The sequence below is a fragment of the Lissotriton helveticus genome, chromosome 1_1, assembly GCF_964261635.1.
Source record: "Lissotriton helveticus chromosome 1_1, aLisHel1.1, whole genome shotgun sequence".
NCBI lineage: Eukaryota > Metazoa > Chordata > Amphibia > Caudata > Salamandridae > Lissotriton > Lissotriton helveticus.
The window spans coordinates 1,574,115,398-1,574,142,491 of NC_136057.1; the positions used below are offsets into that span (position 1 = coordinate 1,574,115,398).

At 46.1% G+C, this 27,094-nt stretch overlaps 1 protein-coding gene across 2 annotated transcripts in view; it reads left to right on the forward strand.

Annotated features, from left to right (window-relative positions):
- The first annotated feature begins 19,907 nt into the window (after positions 1 to 19,907).
- Positions 19,908 to 27,094, forward strand: part of UAP1 (UDP-N-acetylglucosamine pyrophosphorylase 1) — a 148,318-nt gene continuing 141,131 nt past the window's right edge. For both annotated transcript variants that reach the window (XM_078687169.1, XM_078687179.1), the window contains exon 1: positions 19,908 to 20,039. In XM_078687169.1, coding sequence (XP_078543295.1) covers positions 19,988 to 20,039 — 52 coding nt within the window. In that variant the 5' untranslated portion in view covers positions 19,908 to 19,987. The remainder of the gene's footprint in view (positions 20,040 to 27,094) is intronic.

Below are 27,094 nucleotides of genomic sequence, written 5' to 3' on the forward strand. Positions count from 1 at the left end.
GTGTTATTAACATTGGACAGTAAAATTTGTGGTGTCTAGGTATCAGTAACAGCGGGTGGGGAATATCCAGGCCATTACATGGTGGACCCTGAGGGTCTCCTTAGAAATTAGGAATTACCCGAGGGATTGGTAATTCTGGTTCTGATTGCACAGCTGTTCTTCATATTTGCCCAGATGTTCATAAGGAGACTCCAGCTGCCAGGTGCAGATAAACAGATCGTGGAAACACCACGGCTCTCATTATTCTGAGGGGGCTGGATCCTACAGGTACCGCTGGCCCCATTGAAATGAAGAGGCCACTGGGAACGAGCACCTGAATGTGCTCTTCTGTGAAGGGTGCATGGACTGTACATTATCTTGGTAAAGGCAGTGCCTGGGGTGAGGCCACCCACTTAACACTCACCCTGACTGGATGCATCACGTATGTGGGATGTGTCAGGGGTCATAGAAGCCAGCAGAGGTAAGGTCAATTACTCTTTGTGGAAATGAAACAGAAAAAACACTGTGTAACTGCAAAGGTTTGATAAAGCAGGTCCAAAAGTTACACCTATTGGCTTCATCATTACTTGGTCTTTTTGTGTCACGATTTGAGAAGCCGCAGACATGTTTAGTGACAGACTTGTCAGCTTGCAGGCGATTTTGCTTTTGTGATTATGTGTACAGCAATGCAGTGGCCTTAAATCACCTCTAAGCAACTGAAATACCCCTCATGCATTTTAAAAAGGCCCCTTTCTTGTGACATCTGAATGCCCCCCGTGCTCTCAGCTCTTAACAGTTGTAAACCAGTTAAACTAAACTGAACGACGAGTCCTGACAGACGAGGATTTCCTGAGGCCCTGGGGACACATCCCTTCGAGAGCTGAGATAGCGCAATGTGGTCTGGCCATGACTCACCGGGATCAAATGCATATTTTGTAATCTAAGACAAACTATAGCGCTGCGAAGATTCTTCCCCGCCGGAGACCTGTCCCAAATCCCGTCGGAGGAGTTCAAGAAATGCATCTGGGTTTTCCTGTGCGCAGAACCCAGAGGTGAGAGGTCATTGGACAGCTGAGCTTATGCGACACAGGCCTCCCACTCTGCAGGGAGGCACGATGCGCGCCGCACCACCACTATGGTAGGTGGTGCAGCATGCATTTAAGCAAGTGCGCTTGCACTTATGTGCACGTGTGGTGTGGTGCTAATCAGCAACAGCCGCCGGCCGCCCCAAAAATAGTGCCGCCTGGGGCGGACCGCCCCCACCGCACCCTCCTAGCTACGCCATTGTCTGCAGTCTCCTCTGCTGGGCGTCTCCTTTCATCCTCCTTCTTCATAGGTTGCAGGAATCTGTCTTCTTGTTTCTGAGCTGCTCCCTAAATACTGTATTTAGGGGCCTCTCGGTCAGTAGCCAATGGGCTACTGACCTTAGGGTGACTACACCCTTGGTGTGCTCACCCCACCTGGGGGAGTGAGCAGAATCCCTAATCCTGATTGGAGAGTGCCTGCCATCTACAAGATGACAGGCACTGAAGAGTGAGCTTCACCTCACCTCACCTCCCGCACCTGAGGGGTGGGGTTGGCAGAGGTGGGTACACCTTCTGGGCTGTGCTAATCATTCTCACCTGTCTTCCTACCGGAAAGGAGGGGAGACCGAAAAGGGGCCTGCCCCTGAAAGCAGGAGAGGCTGGGGGTCGCGTTACAAAGGCGGCAAGGCCTTTGAAGCTCCCCTACCACAGATGGCTCTTCCTGGCCTGGGGGAGGTGTGACCACCTCCGCCCAGGGAAGGCTTTGTTTCTGGGCTCAGGGAGGGAAGGCTCCCACCCCAGGGGTCCAGAAACATGTCTTGTGGCGGCAGGGTGGCGTGTACCAGTCAGGGAACCCACCAGAGGATGGTCGTTTTTCATGGAGCATCTCTAAGATGCCCTCTGAGTGCATTGCGTAATAAATCCCACACTGGCATCAGTGTAAATTTATAGTTTTTTTTTTTAACCTTTATTTTGTTTCTCAGCAAATTGAACAACAACACCCCCCTCCCCCCCCAAATTGGCATCAGTAGAAGAAAAATACAAGTGTACACAGTTCCCAGCCCCAGTATAGCTCCAGCAGGTGCAGATATAGCAGTAGTTACAATAGTCACATTCTTGGGAATCAAAGCAAATATACAAAACCGACATTAAGGAACCTTGTTCATAGACATTAGGGCATTACCTCGACACCTACTCTCTCTCTCCACCTCCCACCACCCCATCTTCCGGCCCCGATTCCACAGATGAGAACAAGTCGGCACTAGTTGCATCAGAATGGCTATCAACGAACCCCTCAGCGCACATCATTCTCCATGCGAGCAGATCCTCTTGCAGGCGCTCATCCTTACGCGTATGCTGCATGTGAGTCTCCTCTGCCAATGTCCATTCCCCCACGTCCCGGAGCCACAATGAGATGTCTGGTGCCCTCTGTCCCATCCAGGTGATAGCCACCCGTCTCCTAGCCAACACCAAGAGCAGCTGCAACATTTTATATGAGAGGTTCCTCTTCTTGGGTTTAGGGACTAGAGCCAACAAGCAGTGAAGTGGGGTTAGGTCAATAGGCAGGCTCGTGATCTTCCTAATATGGACCACCACTGCCCTCCAGAAGTCTCCGACCAGCGGACACTCCCAAGCCAAGTGAAGAAATCCGGCTCTGACCGTACTACATCTAGGGCAGGTATCCAAAGCAACTGGGGTTATGTAAGTGCGATGGACAAAGTTGAAATGGATCAGTTTGAAGCGTGCGTTACACGACACCTTCCTAGTAAGTGTCCCTATGCGTTTGCGTTGTCCCGGGTCCAAGGCGACCCCTAGATCCGCCTCCCATGCTGCCCAGGCCGGAGACATCGGGGGCACCGAGTCGCATCTCATAGCCGTATAGAACAGCGTTATCAATCGCCGTCCCCTGCCGCACGATAGCAGGACATTCAGAGTTTGGGACACCGGGGGTGCCTCCGGATATTGCGGCCAGGTCGCCCTCGCTATGTCTTGCAGGGCCCTATAATGGAGAAACTGTCCCCCAGTGAGACCAAAGGCCTCCGTAGCCCTTTCCAGGGTCACAAAGGAATCATCGGGATACAGATCCGCTAAAGTATCACAGCCGCCTTCACGCCATTCCTGGAACGACATATGGTCTTCCATCAACGTCACCGGCGCTAATATCCACACCGGTAGCTCCCTATGAAATGGGGCCCGCCTTAATACCCTCTCCACTACTCGCTGCCAAAGTCCAGCCACGTGTCGAACAATATATGGCAGGGAGTCATCCGCTCCCCTACCCCGCATCAGGGCCACCTGTAGGGTCCGCTCATCTGCTCTACCTGCCAGGAGTCGCAACTCCCAGTTGTCCGCACCCGCAAACCAGCGCGCAGCCGGCAGCAGTTGGGCCGCATAATAATACAGGTCAAACCTCGGGGCCTCCAGGCCTCCTTCCTCCCAAAGTCTAACCATCGTGCGCAATGCAACTCTGCTGCGTCTGCCTGCCCAAAGCAAGGAGGTGAGCAGCGTATTGAGTTTGTTGAATATTCGAGGAGGGAGAGGGCACAGGGCATTCTGCAAGGTATACAACACTCTGGGCAACATAACCATCTTCGAGACGGCCAACCGTCCCATGAGAGAGAGTGGGAGCGTATTCCAGAAGGACACGGACTGTTGTAGGGAACTGAGCACCCGTTCGGCGTTCAGAGCCAGCAATTGCTCATCGTACACGGCCACCTGGATCCCCAGGTAGCGGAAGGCCTCCACTTCCCATCTAAGTCCCAGGTGCGGGAATCCCACTCTTGGGTCCTCACCGCAGCCCGCAAGGGGGAAGATCAAAGACTTCGCGGGATTAAGGCGCAGTCCAGAGGCCTCACCAAAACGATCCAAGTGGTGCAACAGGAGCGGCAGTGATTCCTGGGGGGAGGTCAGGTAGAACAGCGCGTCGTCGGCGTATAATGAGATCAAGTGCACTGTATCCCCCACTTGAATCCCCCAGGGGGCCATCTCCGCACGGAGCGACACCGCCAGGGGCTCAATCGCCAATGCAAATAGGAGCGGCAACAGGGCCACTGCCACTCCTCAGATCGGGCCGCCCGAGTCTGACCCTGACCGTAGGCGCACTGTATAGGAGTCGGATCCAGTCGCAGAAGAGGGGTCCCACTCCAGCCACCTGAAGCACCTCCAAAAGGTACCCCCAGCTGACAGTATCAAAGGCTTTAGCCAGGTCTATCGACACCAGGACCTGGGGATCCTCTCTACCACGTACCTCATGGAGAACGTGGTTTAATCGCCGAAGGTTCATGGCGGTGTTGCGGCCCGGGATAAACCCGCACTGATCTTGGTGAACTAAGTGCGTCATGTGCGGTGCCAGCCGCGTGGCCAAGATCTTAGTGAGAATTTTTGCATCAGTGTTAATGAGGGTGATAGGCCGGTAGACCGCGGGACCACAGTCATCCCCACCCGGCTTCAGAATCATGCAAACCTCACCTTGTTGCATGGTGGGCGGGAGTGTGCCACGCTCCAGAGCGTCATGATAAATCTGGAGGAGACCGGGAGCGAGGGTATCTGCAAACGCCTGATAAAACTCCGGCGGAAAACCGTCTCCACCGGGCGTCTTAGCCGTCGGTAGGGCGGCCAATGCCATTTTGACCTCCTGGAGCGTCACCGCAGCGTCTAGGTCCTCCGCATCTTCCTTCGAGAGAGTCTGGAGGGTCAAACCTCGAAGGTATGGCTGATACGATGCCTCCGTCACTAGGGGGTCCGCGGCATACACCGTCTGTAGATGTGTGCGAAGGACCGCAAGGAGGTCCACTTCTGAGTGCACCAGGTCCCCAGCAGGGTCCCTCAATGTCACGATCCGTGCAGGCGCCGATACCCTACGGAGGATCCAGGCCAATAGCCGGCCCGATTTGTCCCCCTCACGGTGGAGCCGCTGGCGATAGCGGCCGAGGGTAAATTTATCCAGCCGGGTAAGAATATCGTGTACGCCCTCACGGGCCGTCCTTTCGGAGTCTAGGTCCGACCCGTCCGGATCCGATAAGGCTTGACACCGGCAGAGGCGCTCCTCGGCACTCTTGAGCTCACGGAGCAGCTGTCACCGGACCCCATAAGTCAGGCCCATACACGCGCCCCGCACAACCGCCTTAAGGGCGTCCCACTTGGTCGCATAGGAGACGTCGCCAGCTCCCCAATTCAGATCCAGATAGGTACGTAGGGTCGTCTCCACATGTTCCTGTCCCACCGGGTCCTGCAGGAGATCCCCCGGCATTCTCCAGGTCCGCGGAAGGGAGGATCGGTCCGCCCACTGCATTGTGTAAATATATAGTTAATAAAATTAGGGTTAAATGGTGGAAAATAAGAATTTGAACAAATTGGTGTGCTTCACTGATAAAATAGTGTTGATCCAGAGTTCAGTAAAGCCATTATGGTGCTGTGGAGTTCTTAATGACAAGCTCCCAGCCCATATACTCTTTAGGGCTTTACTGCACTTACAATGTCTAAGACACTGTAGGGGTACAGTGCTCATGCAACTGTCCCCCCCACCAGTGGTATAGTGCACCAAGCTAGAGTTGTGTCTTACCTATACCATAGGCAGTGGGTTGCAGGCATGGCACACATGAATATGTGCCATGTAGACTCTTCACTTTTCTCTGCACCAAAACACGCAGCCTGCAATGGCAGTGTGTGTGTGTGTTAAGGTAAAGGGCCTCTAAGGGTGGCACAATATGTGCTGCAGTCCTTACAGACCTTCCCTGGTCACAGTGCCCTTGGTACCCATGGAACCTTTTACAAGGGAGTTACATGTGGCCAGAGAGGTGTCAATTGGGGGAACAAAGGTACAGTTTTGGGAAAGTACACTGGCCCTGGGAACCTGATTGGCAGGAACACAGGGCACATCAAGTCAAAGTGCATCAGAAATCTGGCAAAAAGTGGGGGTGTTGCTGCAACAGAAACCTAGCTTCCTACAGCAACTGACTTTCAGTCCTGATGATGATCCCACATTTTTAGGGGATCGAAACGCCGTCAACACACACTCTGACCTGTTAAATTATCTTTAGAATCATTTTCGCTCTGGTGCAGCATTTTTTGCCTTATCTAATAAGTGACCTGAGTGCTGTATATAAATATTGGTCACTGTTTTTCATGCCTGTATATGTTTAAATGATTGTTTTGTCTGTTTTTTAGAACCTGTTTTTTGAAACTACTCTGGCTGGGTATTTCTTATATTTTGTTTGTTTGAATATAGATGTTATAATAAAATTTCAAATGTTTGGTCATTGAAACCGTCATGGAATTGATTATTGTATTCATGAGAAGAAGAAAAATAAACAATGGTACGGGTCCCTTGTTCCTAGAATCACCTAAGTACCCTTGGTCCATACGATCCCAGGGCTTCCCTTGTCTGTAGATACTAAATTTCAGAATCTATGGCCTTTAAGCAAATTTATATGAAAACATGAACATTATGCTTTATAGAGCATGGTTTGACCCTATTTTTCCCAAAAGTTTATTGGGAGATAATTCCTAACCAACCCTCATAGAAGATATCTTGACTCACTCGCTAGAATTCTAGACAAGTATTATGCCCCACCACTTTCAAAAGTAACCAGCCTTAGCTGTTGCGCAGAAGTAGCAGGAAGCAGTGTGGGCACTGTATGAGCACAGAGGGCTCTTGAGTGCCGAAAGGGCAGGAGATTTAGCAATTAAATAAACATCTTTGCCCAATCTGAAAACAGACATAGTTGCTTACATTTTACAAGTGAATAAGCCTACGGCATTTCTGTCCTACCTGAAATTCTTCCCAATGTGTGTGTGTGTATATATATATATATATATATATATATATATATATATATATATATACACACCATCGTAGAGTTTAGCCCTCGAAGGAAGAAGCTACAAGATCGGTAAAATTTGCATCCATTTCATTTAGGAATCAACTGCAACAGGAGACGCAGAGAAAACAGTCACCATCTGTTCTTTTCAGCCAAACCGGTTTCGGGAATCCTATCCCTTTCTCAATGGCATCTGCTGGCAATGATGATGCAGCATGCACTGTGATTTAAAGCGCCTGCCTCCAAGGGCGTGGTCACATGAAATGGCCTTTTGGGTCTTGTAGTGCATGAACCAATTGTCTCGAGTGAGTTCATCATTGAAGCAGTAAGTAACTGAATGATTAAAACCCTTATGGGCTGGTGAAAATGTTAAGCTGGGTGTCCTATTGTCTGTGGTCAGCTGCTCCTGGACACCAATCTCCCGTATATTGATATCGCCATTGGGCGCCATCACGGGTCCGCAGCAAGCGGCAGGCTTTCTTCGGCGGCTGGGCTACAGCCGCAAAACATACCATCGTAGAGTTTAGCCCTCTAAGGGAGAAGCCACAAGATCGGTAAGATTTGCATCCATTTCATTTAGGAATCAACTGCAACAGGAGACACAGAGAAAACAGTCACCATCTGTTCTTTTCAGCCAAACCGGTTTCGGGAATCCTATCCCTTTCTCAATGGCATCTGCTGGCAATGATGATGCAGCATGCACTGTGATTTAAAGCGCCTGCCTCCAAGGGCGTGGTCACATGAAATGGCCTTCTGGGTCTTGTAGTGCATGAACCAATTGTCTCGCGTGAGTTCATCATTGAAGCAGTGAGTAACTGAATGATTATATACAGGAGATTGGTGTCCAGGAGCAGCTGACCACAGACAATAGGACACCCAGCGCAACATTTTCACCAGCCCACAGGGGTTTTAATCATTCAGTTACTTACTCCTTCAATGATGAACTCACTCGAGACAATTGGTTCATGCACTACCAGACCCAGAAGGCCAATTCATGTGACCACGCCCTTGGAGGTTGTCCCGATATTCAAAAAGGGATGTCGGGACAGCCCTGCCAACTATAGGCCCATAAGCCTCATTGACTCTTCCCAGAAGGTGGCAGGGAAGGCGATTCTGGGGAGGGTTCTCCAATGGGTGGATGACAATAAGATTCTGTCAGACCTCCAGGCGGGCTTCCGGTCGGGAACTGGAACTATTGAGCAGGCCTTCAGACTAATGCTCCTGCATTGGAAGGTGGTGGTGCTGGGCAAGGGCAGTCTTTATCTGGCCTTTATAGACCTGAAGACTGCCTTTGACCTGGTACCTAGGGAGGAGTTGTGGAGGGTCCTGCAGAATATGGGGCTGCCCCCCATATCCTGTCACTCCTAATTAAACTACACTCAGGGAATTATGCGCAGGTGCGGTGGGGTACGGGGGGGGGAAAGACCGATAGGATCCCGGTGTGCAGGGGTGTCCACCAGGGATGTGTGCTAGCCCCCACCCTATTCTCTTTGTACGTGAATGGGGTGGTGGAGCACTTGCAAAGAGAACCGGCCGATGCACCCTCCTTGACGGGCATCCGGATCCCTACTCTGCTTTTTGCAGATGATACTCTCCTCATCTCCAAGACCCCCCAAGGCCTGCAAAAGTTTCTCGAGCGTTTCCAGGAGTTCTGTTCCCTGAGGGGATTGGTGATCAACATCGACAAGACCAAATATTTGGTCATGAATCCCCCCAGGAAACTAGGGCGTTCTCCGGTCCTCAATGATTGCCCACTGGAGAAGGTAGCAGAGTTCGATTACCTGGGAATCCGGCTTAGTGATTCCATGAGTTGGACTCCGCATATTAATAAAATGCTTCTCTGCCATAAAAGGGTGGGTGGTGCGTTACTCAGGGAACATTGCTCTTCCCCCAAACATTGCATGGCCCCTGTTATTGATATCTATAAAGCTAGAGGGGTCTCTGCTGCACTTTATGGGGCAGAGCTGTGGGGTACTTGTAATTTGGAGGTACTAGCCAAAGTGGAGAGCAAATTCTTGAAAGATCTGATGGCTCTCCCTTTGAGCACACCCACAGTTCCCGTACTTTTGGACCTGGGATGTAGATCGATTGTGGATCAGGCACGACTACGGCCCCTGTTGCTGTGGGCTCGTTTGTGGAGGGTCCCCGAACTTGCCTCATACGCTGAGGGCCTGTCCGAGGTGATGGCCATGGGGGGCTGGCACAGGGTAAAGTGGTTGAGGGATGTTAAAAGCCTCCTGGGGGAGTTGGGATTGGGCGAAGCATGGGTTACTCGATCTGCCCCACCCAAAGCCACCCTGAAGAAACTGTACTGGGATTGGGTCTCTCACAAACTCATTAGCAACCCACGTCACTGTAATTCCACCTCAGTTTTTCTACGAATCAAAGACGTGGTGGCCTACGAACCCTATCTTGACCTGGTTTCCATCGCATTTGATAGGGCATTGTACTTTAGATTTAGGGTGGGTACCCTACCAGTAGGCAATTTGCTATCCAGATGGAAATCGACCTCCCAGCATTCCCCCTATTGTGCCTTATGTTCCACGCGAGTGGAGACGGTTGCTCACATCCTTTTTGAATGCCCGGACTATTGTAAACCAAGGAAGCGTTGGCTCAAACCAGTGTGCAGATCATTTGGCACCCGCCAATATTCAGTGGCCCTACGGATTTTACAAACAGACACTTCTCCCCTTGTAGTTTGTGGCATCTCAAAATTTTTTTAATGGACTTGGTTGATTCGATCAAATAGGCTCTCTGTATCAATTTAATCCTCTTTTAATCGTATTTATTCTAATGTTTTTATCGCATTTTTTTTTTTTTAATCCCTTAGGAAGTTTTGTAATGTACAGTTGGTGAATGCCTTTTTTCTTTTTAAAAAAAATGTGTTGTACTTATTGCTTTTAAGATATTTTTATGTATCGAAATAAAGCACATCAACCAACTACAGCCTTTTGAATGGTGATTTTTTAATTGACATTGTGCTGCAAGAGTTTGGATACATGATGCTGATCTCTATTTACCTTGTCTACTTATCCCCTCTCAATGGCACACCCTTGACAATTCGATCTCCAGGCGCAATTTTTAATTCCATGCTCACACCACACTACCAGTTGGGATCCAGCTGACAATGTAGGCACTTAATAGGGCACCGCTCTCCAGGTGTCACAGGTAGATTTTGTGGGTCCATCACGGGTGGTCTTTGATGTCCCTGAGACCTCCACCAGAGAACAGGGGGCAGGCCAACAAGCCCTTGGAAAGCACACTTCAGGGTGCCACAGAGCAGCAGGAAGTCCGCCCAGGCCAGCCACTATTCAGGAAGGGTGCACAGTCCTTTCCTATGGAAGTAATCCTCCTTGTGCACAACAGATTCCTCTGGCAGTACGTACCACACAGTTCCAGGATCCTTGGTCCCACATCTCCACAAGTGTGTCTCTACCCAGCTGAAGTATGGCACCAGTAGTTATACTGTACTGTGCCTTTGAAGTTCGGGGTGGTTCAAAAGGTTTCCCTTTGAACCACAGTTAACTCTCCTAAATTTCAGTCCTGTCTGCCATGGAATGCAGATCTTAATCTTTAGTAAGCCATGATCTGGCTCCAAGAGGCCAAGTGTCAAAAGCCCTTCCTCCAATCTATCCAGCTAGGCCCTCAAATGGCAGAGGTCTGTCGTTCCAGTTGCATATCCAATGTTGATAGCTGTCTCTAGGGAATACACAGTTGTGCTCCCCATCCTCCAGTGTGGACTGGAGTCAAACTAAAAGGCACACAAAGTGTTTTAGAGCAAAGAAATGCCCACTTTCTAGAAGTGGCCTTTCTAGGCTATTAATGACAAATCCCTCTTTACCACGGGAGAGGGTTTGTCACTGTGAATCCAATGATAGGAGACATTATGAGGCTGCTCCACTGTAAGCCACTATTGCAGCTTGAAGTACGTTCAACCATTCCCCATGTTAACCTATGGGAAGGGCAAACCTCATAGGTGGTGAAAACATACGTGGGTATTCTTCACTAGATGGACAAGGAACACACGTGTACCTGCCCTTCGCCTACCACTTGCTTCACCTCTTAAGACTTACCCCAGAGGTGCCCTAGTGGTAGTGAAAGGTCCCCTCAGGATTGGCCAGTGATTTAGAGAGACCACCCTGAGCATAAGTGCAATTGCGCACACACAGGCATGCAATGGCAGGCTTTGACATATGTTTAAACACACCATAGGTGCAGGTGCTCGCACACAGGCCTGCAATGGCAGGCTGGAGACATGTTTTAAAAACATCAGGTGAGCACCACTTTCTAACGTATATAGGAAGGGCGCGTGCACTTTCCCACTGCATTTACAGTGGGAAAGTACCCAGGGTCCTAAGGCCACTAAAAGAGGATCAGCAAAAGCCATTTGTTGTCCCATGGGAAGAGCCAACTTCCTAGGTAGGGAAAACCCACATGGGGGCTCTTCACTACCTGTGCAGAGAACACAGATATCTGCCCTGCCTTTCCCCTAACACTTGCTTCACACCTCAAGGCCTACCCTAGGGGTGCTCTAGTGGTTGTGGAAAGCCCACTCAGGGTTGGCTAATAAGTTAAGAATACAAACCTGAGCATAGGTCCGACTGTGCACCCACGGGCCTGCAGTGGCAGGCTTGATACATGTTTGCAAGGCTATTCTGGTGGGTGGCACAGTCAATGCTGGGTCACACCATCAGCCGGTGCAGTACCTGCCCTGGGAATGTGGTGTACCTTTTTACAGGGCACTCACAGGTACAACATCTAAACCAATCAAGTAAGCACCACCTACTAGCATACGTAGGAAGTGTACACACGCTTTCACAGTGCATTACAGTCGGAAAGCGCCCAGAGTCCTAAGGCCACAGAAAGCGATTCAGCAAAAAACAGGACAAAAAGCAAAACGTATTAGAGATATCCCATAAGAAAGCCCATATCCAATATTTTGTCTCTGAGCACTACGTTTGAGCTTTAAAACAGGGGACTCTGAAAAGGGGGAGTCAGGTGGACCGTGTCTATGAAGTTGGTGTGGTAACCCACAGGTCTACACTTACCGGTTTGAATCCTTTGAAATGTGAATGTGTCTTGGATTTGGAGAGGGCACCGTTCTCCCTTTGGCTCAAGGTTTTAATGTAATGTAATGTAATGTAATGTGTACACTTGTAAAGCGCACTGTTGCCAGCCGGCGTCCTGGCGCTGTATACCGCTGGGGAACCCGTCCTGGCTTTCCCTGTGGGATGGTCCCTGCTGGGAATCCCCAAGGTGGAGCCATGCATCCCCGGCGTTGATGGGGCCGTTGTGGAGATTAGGCAAGCTAATGCCAAGAGTTGCCGAGTGGGACCCCTGGTTAGAGGAGGCACAGAGGCGAGAATTATCGAGTCCGCCGACCCTGGTCCACGACCCTGCCGCGTCGGGAATCGAACCCTGGTCCCGGGCCGACTTCTGCTTCCGGGTCTGCGCCTCTAACCAGTGAGCCACACCACTCCACTTTACAGCTACCAACTGTCACTGGCAGAGATAGTAAGGATGATCAAGAGGTAGAACATATGAGGTCAGAGCAGTATTTGGAACACCATGCTGCTGTGGCAGAAAGCTTTCATGAGAGAAGTGCCAGGAGCTGTCTATCCACAGTATCGTTCTGATCCACTTCTTCTGTCTATTATATGTCTGTACACCAAGCAAAAAAAGGGCAAGAGACACACAAGGGCCTTCTGGGAGGTGAACTGTGAGATGTCTGAGGGACATAATTCAACTATGATCCCCTAATACAGGCACAATGCATTTTATTTAGCAGACATCTTGCACATGCCTCAGGCAGCACAGTAAATCTGCTAACATGGGGCTGTCAGGGCACACATCAGTGCATCCCCGAAGCCAATGAAAAGCCACAAAGTGCAGCTGAGGCAAGATCCCCAGTAGTATCCCAGCTTCTTATAGGCCTGTGCTTCCATCCCATAAACAAGGCCCGTGGAAATATGTGATTGTGCAGCTGTGGTGTGTTTGCATAATTATGGTTTTTCTTCTATGCCACATAATCCATTGTCTACTGCATAATCTCCAGATTTTAACACAAAATATATTTTGTTTCCAGCTTAAATGGTTACTAAACATGCAGTGACATGTGTTGCTATGTAGCGGAAGGCCAATTGCAAAGGTTGACTAGTCACCATTCTGCTGTTTATTGCTATATTTAGGTGTTAAATTGGTACACTTGAGGTGCAGCCTATGACCAGAAAGTATTAACAGGTGTAAAAGTGACAAAATAATGTTTTCACAAAATGTGCTACATTATGCCGCATAGTTTGGCTTTTCTTACCTCATAGTTTAGTCAACGTTGCCGCATAATTTGGCTCTGCAGTGATGCATAGTTTCAGTGGCCCTGCCTATCGAGAAGTTAGGAGAGGTATTGAGGTGGGTCTTCCCCTTTTCTCTCTTTCCTTTGCTTCTCCATCTGGCTCCTCATTGGGAATCATGGCTTGCTGGTTACTTTGCCTATCATCAGCTTCCTGTTCTTCTGCTGTCATGGAGCCTCCAAGTTGCCAGCTAAGTAAGCCAGGCAAGTAGAACAAAAATGTTATTTCTCTATGCGTTTTTGCATGTGTCTCTGAGTGATTGAGAATGAATGAGATTGAGTGAAAGTCTTTGTGTTTGAGAGTGTCAATGAGAGTGAAAGTGAGCACCATGGAGAGTGAAGCATAATGAATGTGCTAGAACATGTTATTGATTGGAGGTTGTGAGAGGGAGTGGTAGTGAATTGTGGGTGTAGCTATCAATGGTGCACTTGACCCAGGGCCCAGAGTTGGTGAGTGTATGCAAGTGTATTAGTGAGAATGAGACTCAGTGAGTATGAGTACATGTGTGTGTGTGTGTGAGTGGGAGTGAGTATGAGTGAGAATGAGCAAGTGAAAGAACGTGAGTTAGAGTGAGTGAGGGGAAAGAGACTAAAGCTCAGATTATCAAAACCTTCACACAATGCAGCGTAGCAGGCAAAGTTGCTGTGTTGAATGAGAGGAAGAGAGCAGGAAAGCGCCATATCTAAAAAGATATGGCACTATCCTGCTCTATCCCTAGTGCTGGCACACAATTAGGCTGCCGAGCGCAACATACACACCTTTGTACCAGACAGCAAAGGAGTCTGCATGACTCTAGGGTAGGTTTTGTACTGGAAGAGTGCCCTATAAGTACTAAATACTATGCTTCACTAACTTTCAAACTTTTCCTACTTCGGATTTGTGCTGTATAGTCCAGTACAAATGAAAAGTGGGAAAAGTTAGGAAAAATAAAAGCATTTCTCCCTTTTAACGTCTGCTTTCAAGTAAGTGGCTGTCCTTTCTGAGGCAAAACACAGTCTACTATTGTTAGTAGATATGGTTTTACGTCAAAAATCATGGTTGTTTGCATGGTTCAGGTGCTATCCATGGAATGCCTCCCTGACGCAGAGTAACACAAAGCTGCATTTAGCACTGCTTTGCGTCACTTTCCCGCAGCTATCCAGTGAAAAACATGTTTTGCACTGGAAAGTACATTTAAAAAACATTTTGTGCAGGTTTGCGTCACTTTTGTGATGTAAACCGGGCACAAAATGGTTGTTAATCTGGATCTAAAAGTAAGAGGGAATGCCTGAGTGAGGTACATTTTGAAAAAAATTGGGGTAAGCTCCTGGCGGTATTACGTTCTGCCACTTTCAAAGATCACCAGCAGCCACGGATGCCAATACTAACTGACTGGATGTGGCTTAACAGCCTGAGCTGCCAATTTTGTAACTGGGGAACAAGGTCTAAATCCCAGCATCAGCTCAACATCTTGTGATCCTGGGCAAATCACTTAATCTCCCTGTACCTGAAATAAATCTGATTTTGTGTAATCCAATCTGGTGCTCATGTAAAGCATCCTGATGCCTTTGGTCCGAGTTTGCTCTATATAAAACTGCACAAATAAAAAAACGGCAGGCAGCCAGGAACTTTTAACCCAGAGGATTGGAACTGCTACCCACTAGCCCTCTTTGCTATCCATCCATCCATCCATCCCTCATCTATTTTGCCAACACCATTTTGCATGTTATTATGTTTTAGTCAGTACTTTGGACTTTCAGAACCAAAACTCCACCCACTCCACCCTACCATTGACAGGACGGTCTGGACTGCTGGATGGTCACTGCATTTAAAAAATAAAAGCTCTTTCTTCCCTTTTTAGCATTTATTTAGTGCTTATTACCCCTCACATGAGTAGTAAGCACTATATAAATGCAATTGTAAATAAATACAATTTGGGATTTCTGCCTTGTTTGCTTGGAAGCACAGCAAGATGGCAGAGATAGTCTTTAAAGTGCAGATGTGGGGTCTCACATACTAGCATTAATGGGCAAGAACTGTCTCTCTTCAAAACAAAGAGTGATCTGTAAAGTACACTAACTTTCAAAATTAGAACCCTCACTGTGAGTTTTCTGTCCTCAATGCTGTGAATCACCTGTGCCCCCCCTCCTCTCCATCACCTCCTTTGATGACAATGAAAGCAACAAGATAAGCTGAAGGCCTCTTTTAGAAAAAAACATGTTTATTCAAACGCTCTCTTCTCCAGCTGTCCTTTGCCTAGGCTTTCCACGGGACAGACATCAACACAGCTTCAGCCTGGGCTATGGAATACGACACGGGGAGGGCTGAAGCCCTTTCAGCCCAATGGACATTATGTGCCTGTCTATGGGTACTGTCCATCGCCCAGTACCGTGCACGCTAGTAAATCACCCATCACCAACTGATCAAGCATGAAATCAGTCACAAGATCGATCACATAAAGCTAGATATTTGGAGGTACCTAATCCAGTCCACCGCCGCAGGTGTCCACTAGCTAAGACTGATTTTTTACATCTCACAATGACATTCTGCTATTAAATGATAGTAACAAAGCCCATCTCCCCCTTTTTCTCTCTATATACGTTTACTTAGGATTTTTAAACCTTTAAATTATCAGGTTGGACAACCCAGTGCAATAACCAGCTAAGTTCACTATGACCATAAGACCTGCTATCCTACTGAAAACCATAAGGAGAGGATATAGCTTAACGGCTAGAGCGGCCAACTTTGAAGCTGGGGGAACCAGATCATGAAAACCGTTTCCACGCAGGATAAAAAAACACAAATACATGTGTGATGTCCTGTGTTATGGTGTTTTGGAATATGGTGATGGTTGCTAGGTGGTAGGCTGAAATAAAGGAATTGTCAGTTGGTCTGAGCTTGATGATGGATGGGGTCTCCATAGCTGTGTTACTCAGATAAATCGTCTTTGACCTCCACCGTACGATCTACTGTGTTTCCTGGAGGGGCAGACTTCTACATTTTGGGGACGATTTACCTACGCTGCACCAATTTACAAGCGACCCCCCAACAACGCTTCAAGATCAAGAAAAAGAAGAAGACTCGAGTCCTACCTGACAAGACATAGAGGTTCCTGGCTGTCCCTCTGAAGGAGAAAGAATCACAAGCTGGAATTCAGTGGGAATTCATCGGCCCCACTCCGCTCCTCAAATTTTCCAATTGGAGCAACTCGCCTCGAACAAGGCAGAAGATCCATTGGCTGTTATCCAGCCTTTGAAGTAAGGTGGAAGGTGGGCCGGACGGTAAACCTGGGGAGAGGTGGGGGGGGTCACTCGTTGTAACCCACCGTTTTAATAATTTACTTGGGGTTTGCTGTTCTCCCCAATACAGCACAAGGAGCTGCTTATGCTCGCCTCTGCACAAAACGGCAAGCTAACAACAGCGTGAGAGGCTGTGCATGCCCTCTACAGCACACATGCGCACCAGGAACAGCACGCAACGTCATTACATTAAGGGCGGCCATCTTGAGTACAGGAAGTAAACCCGACTCAAGCGAACAACACAGCGTCGTCATGTTCATCACTTTAAACGGCAGCCATCTTAAGTTGTTCATTGGCACTCGCGCCCTCCTGGCTGCTGATGCGCAAATCTGATCAACCTACTTTGAAATGTGCACAGCTGTCTGTTTGTCTATTCGCTGATGGGCACAGCTATGAAGAATTGTTTAAACTGCACACAGTAATCTACCTTCACTCAGCTTTGCTGATGCGCACAGATAATAAAATCTAAATTACTTTCCTTGATCCCCACAGCTAAGGGAGTTATTTAATTTGTGCACAGTAACCTACGCTCACTTCACTGATGTGCACAGCTATCACCATTTGTGCACGGTAATCCAAAGCTTTCTTTGCTGATGCGCAAAGCTCACATCATTGGAGTCGCTATCTACATTCATTTAGCTGATCTGAAAGGCTTACACAGCACAGAGGTGGTGATAGTATCGCTGATGCACACAACTAATAAAGTTTGGGGAATTGCGCACAATTACTGAGATCCACACAGCTTTGCTGATTCGCTCATCGAATAAAGTCTGTAGAACTTGCGCACAGTAACCAAATTCAGATTACACAGCTAATAAAGTTCATAGAAATTGCGCACAGTGACCAAATTTAGATTACTGAGGTTCACCCTTGAGTCATGAACGAAGCTTTCATCATGCAAAACGTCACTGCTCCTCCCTTCTTTTTGACATCCCCAGGAGATCCTCCTCTCTCGTGGTTGAAATGGAAGAAGGTTTCCACACATTATCCTCATGTTATGGCACAACCGGAAGCGCAGAAAGGAAGACCTCATTATTAATGCATTGTTTGGGCTCTGAGGGACAAGAAGTCTCTGAACACCTTCCTGAACTCTCTGGTAGTCTGAATGAGTACGAAATCTGCATCAAAAAAATTTGACTTATACTATCTTCCCAAAGTTAGTACTGTTCTTGAACGATACTACTTTGGGAGAAGGATGCAAAGGCAGGATGAATAGGTGGAACAATATATATCAGTTTGGATTTGCAGAAAGTCATAACGATGGTCACAGGTGGCTGGTGTGAGAAGAAAGACTGTTAAAAGGTACTGAAGGGTTATTGGCAAGTTAGGGAAGACCTGGTGGTGGTGGATGTCTTCTCATGCGTGGTAGTAACCTAGTTGCACCACTCAAGCTAAGAGACTAGCTAGCAAAGAATGCTCACACCTCACATATGGGTATTGGCAAGACAAAGTAAAGTATTAGAGAAGCAAATTGGTGGCCCACCATGGATGTGCATGTATAGAGGATGGTGCGTGAATGCGCTGAATGTGTGTGTTGTGATAAGGTATTAAGTGTAGGAAGCAGCCCATGGTCGTGAGGGAACAGGCCACTGGCCCTTGAACGGACATTGCAATAGATATCTGAGGCCTGTAATGTTAAAGACTGAGGATCGCTATGTGATTGTGTGTGTATTGACATGTTTTCCCGCTGGCCTGACATCAAGGTGGTTAATTCTATTGAGTCTGGTGTGGTGATCGAGTTTCTAGAATAACTTTTTGAACATGAGGGTTTCCTGTTAACACTTTTGTCAGACAATGGCGTTCAGTTCACGTCCTCAGTCATTGAAAATGTTTTGAGTTCCATAGTGATCAAGCAGAAAAAGGCTGCCTTGTACCATCCACAAAGCAATGGTGTGGTGGAAAGGTTTGTCAAGGTTCTTAAAGAAGCTCTACAACAAGCTGTTGCCCGTGGTGAAAGTTTGGAGTTGGCCATGAGGAAGAAAGTTTGCGAGTATAGGTTCACTTCTCATTCGTCCACTGGTACTTTATTTATTTATTTATTTGTGCGATTTTATACAGCGCGAACTTTACCCGAAGGTGTCAGAGCGCTTTACATAGGATCCAGTTGCAAACATAAGGACTGAAGGTTACATGCGGAAAAAAAATTGCAAATTTTTGACTTACATAAGAACCAGTTGAAAACATACGGACTTAGGATTACATGCGTTATAAAAAAGGTACAAACAGAAAAAATTGCAAATGTACAAGAGATAAAGTCACACAAGGAGATACAAATGGATAAACTCTAGGCATATACTAGTGATATCTCTATCTACTTAGGGAGGGGATACACATGGATATACTCTAAGAGTCACATAGGAATGGTAGAGAGCACAGCGGACTCCTGCATAAACTAGTGATTAGAGTTATCTCTATATATACATAGGGACTTACTTGGTACCAATCCCCTTTCGTTTATTCAAAGGGAGGCTCGCCAACATGGAAGTCACTCCGTTGTGGATAACAACCAAATAACTTTGGGGGATGAAACGGTGGGCAGTACAGCGAGCTAGAGAGAGAAAGATAATGGAAAAAAAGAAAGATCTGGTATGATAAGAGGAGGGCTTGTGAAGAGTACAGTGGTCAACATGGTGGACTGGTCTCTGAGGTGGTAGAGCCTTTTGCACGAGTAAGAGGCTCTAGACCACTTTTGCTTAGGATGTATTCCCAGTCGCTTGCAAGATTGTGTTTGTTAAATGAAGCGCTTTGTCCTATTCAAAAGGCACCCCCCTTTCTTCTTTTCTACATATTACATTGTTACGTCTTTTTAAAGATCGCAACTGCATTTTCTTTCAGGTTCTTTGCACCTTTCACTTGTATGAGTCCCTGATGTATTCATAGTTAAGTTTCATTTATTTTGTTGAAGTTACAAATGTTTAAAGGGGGCGAAGGCGTAATGTCCTGCGTAATGGCTTTTGGAATGTGGGGCTGGTTACTAGGTTGGAATTGAGGAATTGTCAGTTGGTCTGAGCTTGATGATGGATGTGATCTCGGTAGCTGTGTTATTTAAATAAACCTTCTTTACCCTCCACCGTACGATCTACTGAGTTTCCTGGAGGGGCACACTGCTACAACATGCTTTAGCTTGCTGTTCGTGTAGACAAGCGCTTCAGCAGCCCACACGTAAGCAGCAAGCGCGCGCCACATAAATATATAAAAGGAGTAACACCATATAATGCAAGTGTGTAAGCTTCTTCATTGCAGTGCGGTTTAGCCTGCGGGCACTCTGCCCCAGTGGTCGCCTCAGAACATCTGCGAGTGACTGGCCAGCCGACACGCCCCCAGCAGGCCAGGGTGACTGGTACAGACCCGGGCTGTACCAAGCATAGGAGCGGGAAGGGGGGGCACCTCTGCGTAGACGGAACCTGCCTACCCAGTGACACGCGCACTCTTACGAAGGACGCCACACCCGTAACCAGGGGCGAGGCTGCCGGGACACCGTATGACGTTGGCTCGTACGTGCCACGTCAGCCGGCCCCGCCCCTCGGTAGCACTACTGGATGCCGTGGCACTGCCGCTCAGTGGAGCTTTGGGACAGCGGGCAGGCGCTGGGTGAGTACAGCTTCGTGTAGCCCCTCCGAGTCAGTGGTAGGGTCAGGACCCGGGGTTAGAATAGGGCAACTAAGCATGGTCGTGAAGCAGTTCATGGGTTTGAAAGCATGAGGGTGTACTGTGGGAATAACCCAGCAGCCGTGCCAGGGCATCGAAAGCATGATTGTCCCTGGAACCGGTGCTGGACACCGAAACTGGTGCAAGGGGCAGACCGCTGGGGGCACAGTCAGAGTGGTGCCAGGTACCGGCAGACGCAGGGATCTCAGCACGCTCAGATAGTATGGGTACCAGTAAGTTCCCGGGTAAGTAGTGCAGAGGCAAGGGTCTGGGACAAGAAGCAGTTCTTTATATGCACCGGTACTCACGAGCACGGAGTACCTACACTTCCGTAATCTGAGAGGGAGAGTACAGGCACTTCTCAATAGGACGCAGATACTCTTGGCACTTCACTTCTATTATTCCATTTGAACCACTATGCAGAGGCAATGGTGTGGACCAAGCCGAATGCCAGGGGGCAGGCATTTGGTGCCAGTGTCTAGGTAGAAGGGTATGGGTCAGAAATCGGACATGCTGTACTGCAGTGGGAAAATCAGGGGAATTTTAAAGTGCCCGTTAACATGGACTGATAAGGTCTCGCTTACAGACCAGCTTTATTGTGGACCATAGCAAAAACCTATAGTGGGCTTTTTTGCCAGCCCATTGCTTACCACTGGTTGACTTTTTTGTCACTCTCATCTGCTTCTTATTAAATGGCTTTCCTTTCTCTTCTTGTGTTTGTCTCTCCACTGGGACATCATCTCTTTATCATGGATGACTTGTATCCTTCCATCCGTCACATTTAGGGAACTGCTTTTTTATTTCATTCAGTTGCCAGTACTGATGCTTACCACACTAATTACTTCACCCAATAACACGTGACAAAAAAAAACACATTTTTATTTTTTGTTTGGTAAAAAGTTTTTGAATTCAATTTAATCAAAAAGCGCTGTCAGGTCATGTTATTAGTTCAATGAACAATTACATGATTTTACATAGACCACATCAAATTCCACCAATATATAACATTATTCTTACATCACATATATGATACAACACCAAACATCACATTTGACACAAAAAGAAGAAAAACGTAATACATGAGCAAGCTCAGGTTGTAAACTTTCATGACACATAGAGCAATAGCACAAATAAGGTAAAAGGAAAAGAAAAGAAGCCCAGAAGCGGAGGTTGGAAAATTATTTGAAAACCAATCTTTAAGTTTTGAAAAAAACACAACCCCATTCAGGGCACTGGCCAAACCGTATGATATTCAGGTAACCAAGATACTTCTATCCATAAAGATTCAGACACTTTTTATCACAAAAGTACATGAAGGAAGGTTAGCCTGATACTCAATTTTCTGGTTCAAAAAGGACATTTTCACCCCAAATCACCACCCGCGCTCTCAGTGTTGTTTCCCCACTTGTCTGTAAAATCCATAGAAAAATGTATATTTTTTCTGGGATGTTACTAAGACTTATCTTTAACCTTTGTGTTTATTTCCTGTATTCTACATGTTGAATGAAGGTATAGACCTTGGCACACAGAGGCGTTTATGTCACTGAAGGAGGGAGTGGCAGCCGCACTCACCTGCCGTTTGGTGCAGAAACATAACTTGGCATGACTGTATGTATGTATGTATATGTATGTATAAACTATTTTATAGCGCGCTCCGTTACTGGAGAGTATCCTGGCGCGAGTAGAGGAGAGGTAGACAATCAGACATACAAGAAAAACTTAACTTACACTCTTGAACAGATGAGTTTTCAAATGCTTTTTAAAAACAGCCACTGAGGACATAGATCGTAGCTGGAGAGGGAGAGCATTCCAGGCCCGGGCCCCGATCACTGAGATCGATTGGCCACCAAGTCTTGCTCGTTTGAAGCGGGGAAGATACAGTTTGTGCAAGGTAGAGGATCTGAGGGGGCGTGCAGGAACATAGCTGGTGAATCTCTTCCTCAGATACAGGGGGCCTTGATCATGAGAAGCACGAAACGCAAGCACCAATGATTTAAAAAGAATGCGTTGGGCAACCGGAAGCCAGTGGAGCGTGCGCATCTCCGAACGAACGCTCTTCCATCTCGGGATGTTAAACAAGAGTCGGACTGCCGCATTCTGGATGATTTGGAGGCGTTTGACCAAATAGGCCGGGATGCCACTAAACAGTGCATTTGCATAATCCAACCTAGCCAGTATAAGTGCTCTGGCAACCGTCTCCTTAGCATCCTTAGGGAGCAAAGGAAAGAATTTGCGGAGCATTTTTAGGGTAGCGAAACAGGTGCCTGTAAGTTTATTAATGTGGGCCTCAAATTTGAGATCCTCTGTGAACCAAATGCCGAGATTTTTTGCTGGTCTCCCCATCTCTTTTGGGCAAGGAATGTTTGGTGGCCACAATGAGTTCTGACTGAAAGGAGAAGGCATTCCACCTGGAGGCATGTAAATCTGCTCCCTCTACTTAGGTTACTGCAGAGGACCAAATGACAGGACCATTTTTTTCAGTGCTGAGTACCCTGAAAAGTAAATTAGGCTTTTGCAAGTGTTTCCTTTAATTTGTGATAGTTAGTTATTCTTTTTAAATTTTGTTCAGAATTTCTCAAATGAAACTATCTGAAAAATAAACTATACCATTTATAAGGACTGAAAATATTAAATTTACTGTACAATTCTGAGTTATCTTCAGGAATGTGTTTGCTTTTCATCCAGTATTTAAAAAAATAAAAACAGATCTGGCTTTATAGCACCTCTGTAGGCAGACCTTATGTGATCAACTGAAACAGACTACTGAGATAGGAGCTTTGGCTCTGTCCAGATGTTGAATAGCGTGAGTAAGGATTTCATTGGGCAGACAATGTGTGGGTCTCCTGAAAGAGTGCTGATATTGCAATTTTTGTCTTGTTAAAGTTAGGACAAACGCATTAGGCCTGCCTTATTTATAACGAAAGAAGGAACACCTGGGCTTGTTTTGGTGATCTTAAGAGTAGGAATGTCATGTGAAAAATTATACATTGACATCCTTGTTCAAATAAGTGGGGCATTAGAACCGTGAGTTTGGTTCTCAAAAAAGTGTATATATGTATGTAAGTTAAAAGTATATGTGTGTATATTTTTTTGTATATATATATGTAAATTGTGTATAGTTTTTTGTTTAAAGCAAGAGACCGGTAATTGAGGTCAAAAATGGTTTGATTAAAAGAATAAGTTGAACTATACATTGGTTATCTATTGCTTTACGTGTTGGGCTATTTTTTGGAGATACTCTAATGTGAAAATTTCTTAATTAAAATTGTGTGGATAAGGATTGTCTCAAGACTGGATAATTAATGGTATCCAGCCTTTTCAAACTAAAAAAACAAAATAGAGTTCCGTAGGCTTTACATTGTTGTGTTCCTTGTTATATACCCAAAAGCCTATGGGTTATATGGGTGACCCCTGTATTTTGTTCTTATTTATAACGAAAAGCAGATATTAAAGCAAATAGTCCTTTAATGATGGCGTGTCTTTACATTTTGTTAAAGCTTGTAGATTGGTATTCTTTTATAGGGAATCTCGCAGATTACCATAGTAGGAAAGGGTTTTAGTTTTGATTGACACTGTGTTAAACCCCCGGGTAGAAGATTTGCACTTTGAGAGTCCTTGTTGTCCTGTTTGAGGAAGCGTTGTTTTGTATATATTTGTATTTTAATGACCATTGGGAGACGGGCTTTGGCTAGATGGGCTTTCGCTCTCCTTAACTGTTAATTACTCTGTGTAGATTCTGATTGGGTGGAAATTGTATACTTCTGTTGAAAAATAGTGCTTGCAGGACATTTTGGTGTTTGTCGCAAAGCTGATGCTTAATACAGCAGGACTAATTTGGTTATGTTGGCGAGCCACTTATTAGAGCTATAGGTCTGATCTGTTTATGATGAAAATCTATTACAAAGGCAAGAGGATTGACTTATTTCATGTGAAAAGCAAATATTGAAGTCAATAGGGATCGCCATTACAGTGTGTTGACACTTGTAGACAGGTATTTTGTACAGGGAATCTCACAAATTGACATGGCGAGACAGGGTTTTGGTGTTGGTTACCCCTCGGACGTAGACGTTTTGGAATTTGAGAATTCTTGTTATGGCATTAGTTAGGGCTGCATGTTGTTTTTGCCTATAGTAATTTTATACATATATGTAACTTAATGATTGTAAACCAACAGATGCAGTATAGGAAAGCTTATGTGCAGTGTAGAAGGCCTGAATTGGCTATGTTGAAAATCCGGTGATATATGCTGTAGGCCTCATTAGCTCACACAACAATGTTTTTGCTTGCTGTAGGCCATTGGGCCTCTCTTTAAGTGAAAATTCATGCCAAACACAATAGGTCTGACTTATTTATTGTGAAAATCAATTGTTGCCATGAGGGTGGATTTTTATTACTCTGTGTTAAAACCAGTTGGACAAGTATTGCATGGATTATCTGTGACTACTGTAGTAGGTAGACGTTTTGGTGTTGTATTGCCCATCTGAGAAGCCATGCAGTTAGACGATTTAATGTAAGGTATTCATTGCTAACCACATTAGAAGAGATTGAACATTCTTTTGCCATCTTCAAGTTTGTGTATATTTATAATTTTGTGACTTAATGCCCGAGAGTTCATTTGTGAGAATGTTAGTGCAAAATTCAGTAGGCCTGAAGTGGCTATGGTGACAAACCAATGATAAAGCAAACATGCCTGATTGGTTCTTTGGGTAATTTTATGTCGGATGCCATGGATCTAATATATTTACTATGAAAGATATTAAAGCCAATAGTCTTTTAATTATGAACACCTGTAGCCTCCGGTGTTATTAATCCCCAAATTCAATAAAGATGAAGGGGGTGTATTGTCACTTTAATATTTTCTTGATTGTTCAGAGTCCATTGAACCACACGAGTCAGTTGTCATTTCCATTCCATTTTCTATATTCATTATTACTCACTTAAAAGCTTGATTTTAATCACAATTTTGTATCTTTCTCAACATAAAATTTCTTACAAACCTCTTGTTATAACTTAATTCAACGCCCCATCTTTATTGGTATGAACTTTTGCCTTGTGGCAGGGTCTGGGGCAGGATGCACTGTCAGGGAGATTGTCCAAATTTTTGAGGACCATGCCAGGCCTCACCTTTCAACTCACCTGCCTTTGACTGTTCTCACACTTACCCACCCTCCACCATCCCTTCTTCACACCCCTCCCTGCAGCAGGCCCTGTCAGGAGGGCTGTGAGCAATCTATATATAAAAATAATACGTTGCTTCTTTCAAATTGCTGTTCATACCTTTAGAATATAGGTGCAACACAACTTATGGTACTCCGTTTACTGTCCTCCAGGAAGATGGCCCGGATGCAAACTTATGACCTGACTATTATCACTTTGTCAAACTGAAGAATGTTCAGCTCATTGAGCTATCTTCTGGCATGATGAGAGCTATTTCTTCTGGCATGATGAGAGAAAAGTGTAGCAGAACGTAACTCATGTAAAATAATACTTTATTAGTTATGCCATTACATTTAAATAGTTTTTTAGGTCTCGACTGAGTGCATGTGCTGTTGCTTGTGAGACATTTTCATTACTTACAGGGGGCTTGGAACCCTCCCATCGCTTACCATTGGTTGTCTTCATCTTTACTCATTTACTTGATTCTCTTTGGTCAGCGCATCTGCTTCACTTCCTATTCGTCTTTGTCCCTCCCATGGAGCATGATCCATGTATTGCCCAGTGTACACTGCTTGCGCTTTAGGAGCGACTTTTTTCTTTTAGTTGCAGCACACCACAAGAGGCCATGGGTTTTCAGGCATTTTTGACCAGTCCCACCCGCTATTCCGCATTATTTGCTTGCACCATATCACACATCTCTCTCCTGCATGGTTTCTCGCTTGCACCGCCACACTTACCCCGTTCGTTGTTGCTTAATTGCTCTGTCTTACCCGCCCCTCTCACCCACGTTTTTGCTTGCCCCTCCCCCAATTGTTGCTTGCTTGTCCCCGCACTAGCCCTAAGGGTATTTGGGAGTCAGGGGTAGTGCTATGTGACAATATCTGATGTTCGTATTCTGGTTATTAGTGTAAAGGAATCTTAGAGTGTCTGGACCAATTGCCAGGGTTAGAGGCTAGGAACTAGTGCTGGGCTATCATGGGGCATGTATTAATACAGTAGCGTTAATTTATTCCAAGAGATGTGAGCAATACACGTGTGCCAGTTATCATCTGAATCTAGTTTCTGTGGGGAGGGTGCAAAAGCAAGTGCTGTGGTTGATGGTACTGGGATCATGGACTAGTCTAGAATCATGGATTGAGTCTAGAATCTGTGCTAGGCAAGAATGAGTAATTATATCCTTGATACATCATATTTGTCATATAGTCTGAGGTGGACATGAACATCCATTCTACATGCATTCCATTATCAGATTGATGGATCTGGAATGCGAACCAACATATGATACTTTTACTCATGATCAAAAAGGTTAATATAATTTTCCTTGATAAAACTCATTAGCCCACATAGGCACAGACTAAAATACACGTTGGCTGATACAAAACATGACATACAAGTTATGGATTAGGACTAGTAAATGTACATGTTGAACTACTAAAAATAAAAAAAACCAGAAAGGATAAAGAAATTTTACAGCGGATCTATCAGTATTCAAATGTGGAATTTGCAGTGTCTCTGGATCGAAGGGTCAACCAATGTTGGTTTCAGTAGCACCTAAAACTCCTTTAATGTATCCATAAAGACCATAATACATTTGTTGTGCTGTTTAGCGTTTGCAGGAGTATTAGTCGGTGCTAAATGCTTGTTGGTGACAAGAACTAATAACTGCAAGAGGGACCGGTGCAAATAATTGGTTCAGAAAAGCAAGCTCACATTACTTAATTTTTGAAACCCTGTATTTCTCTATCCCCCATTGAGAACCCAGGTACCCTGTGCAAAGCATCAAGAAAGCTAGATGTCAGTACACATAGGGAAAGGACCACAGAATCTTCTACGTCTAGGTA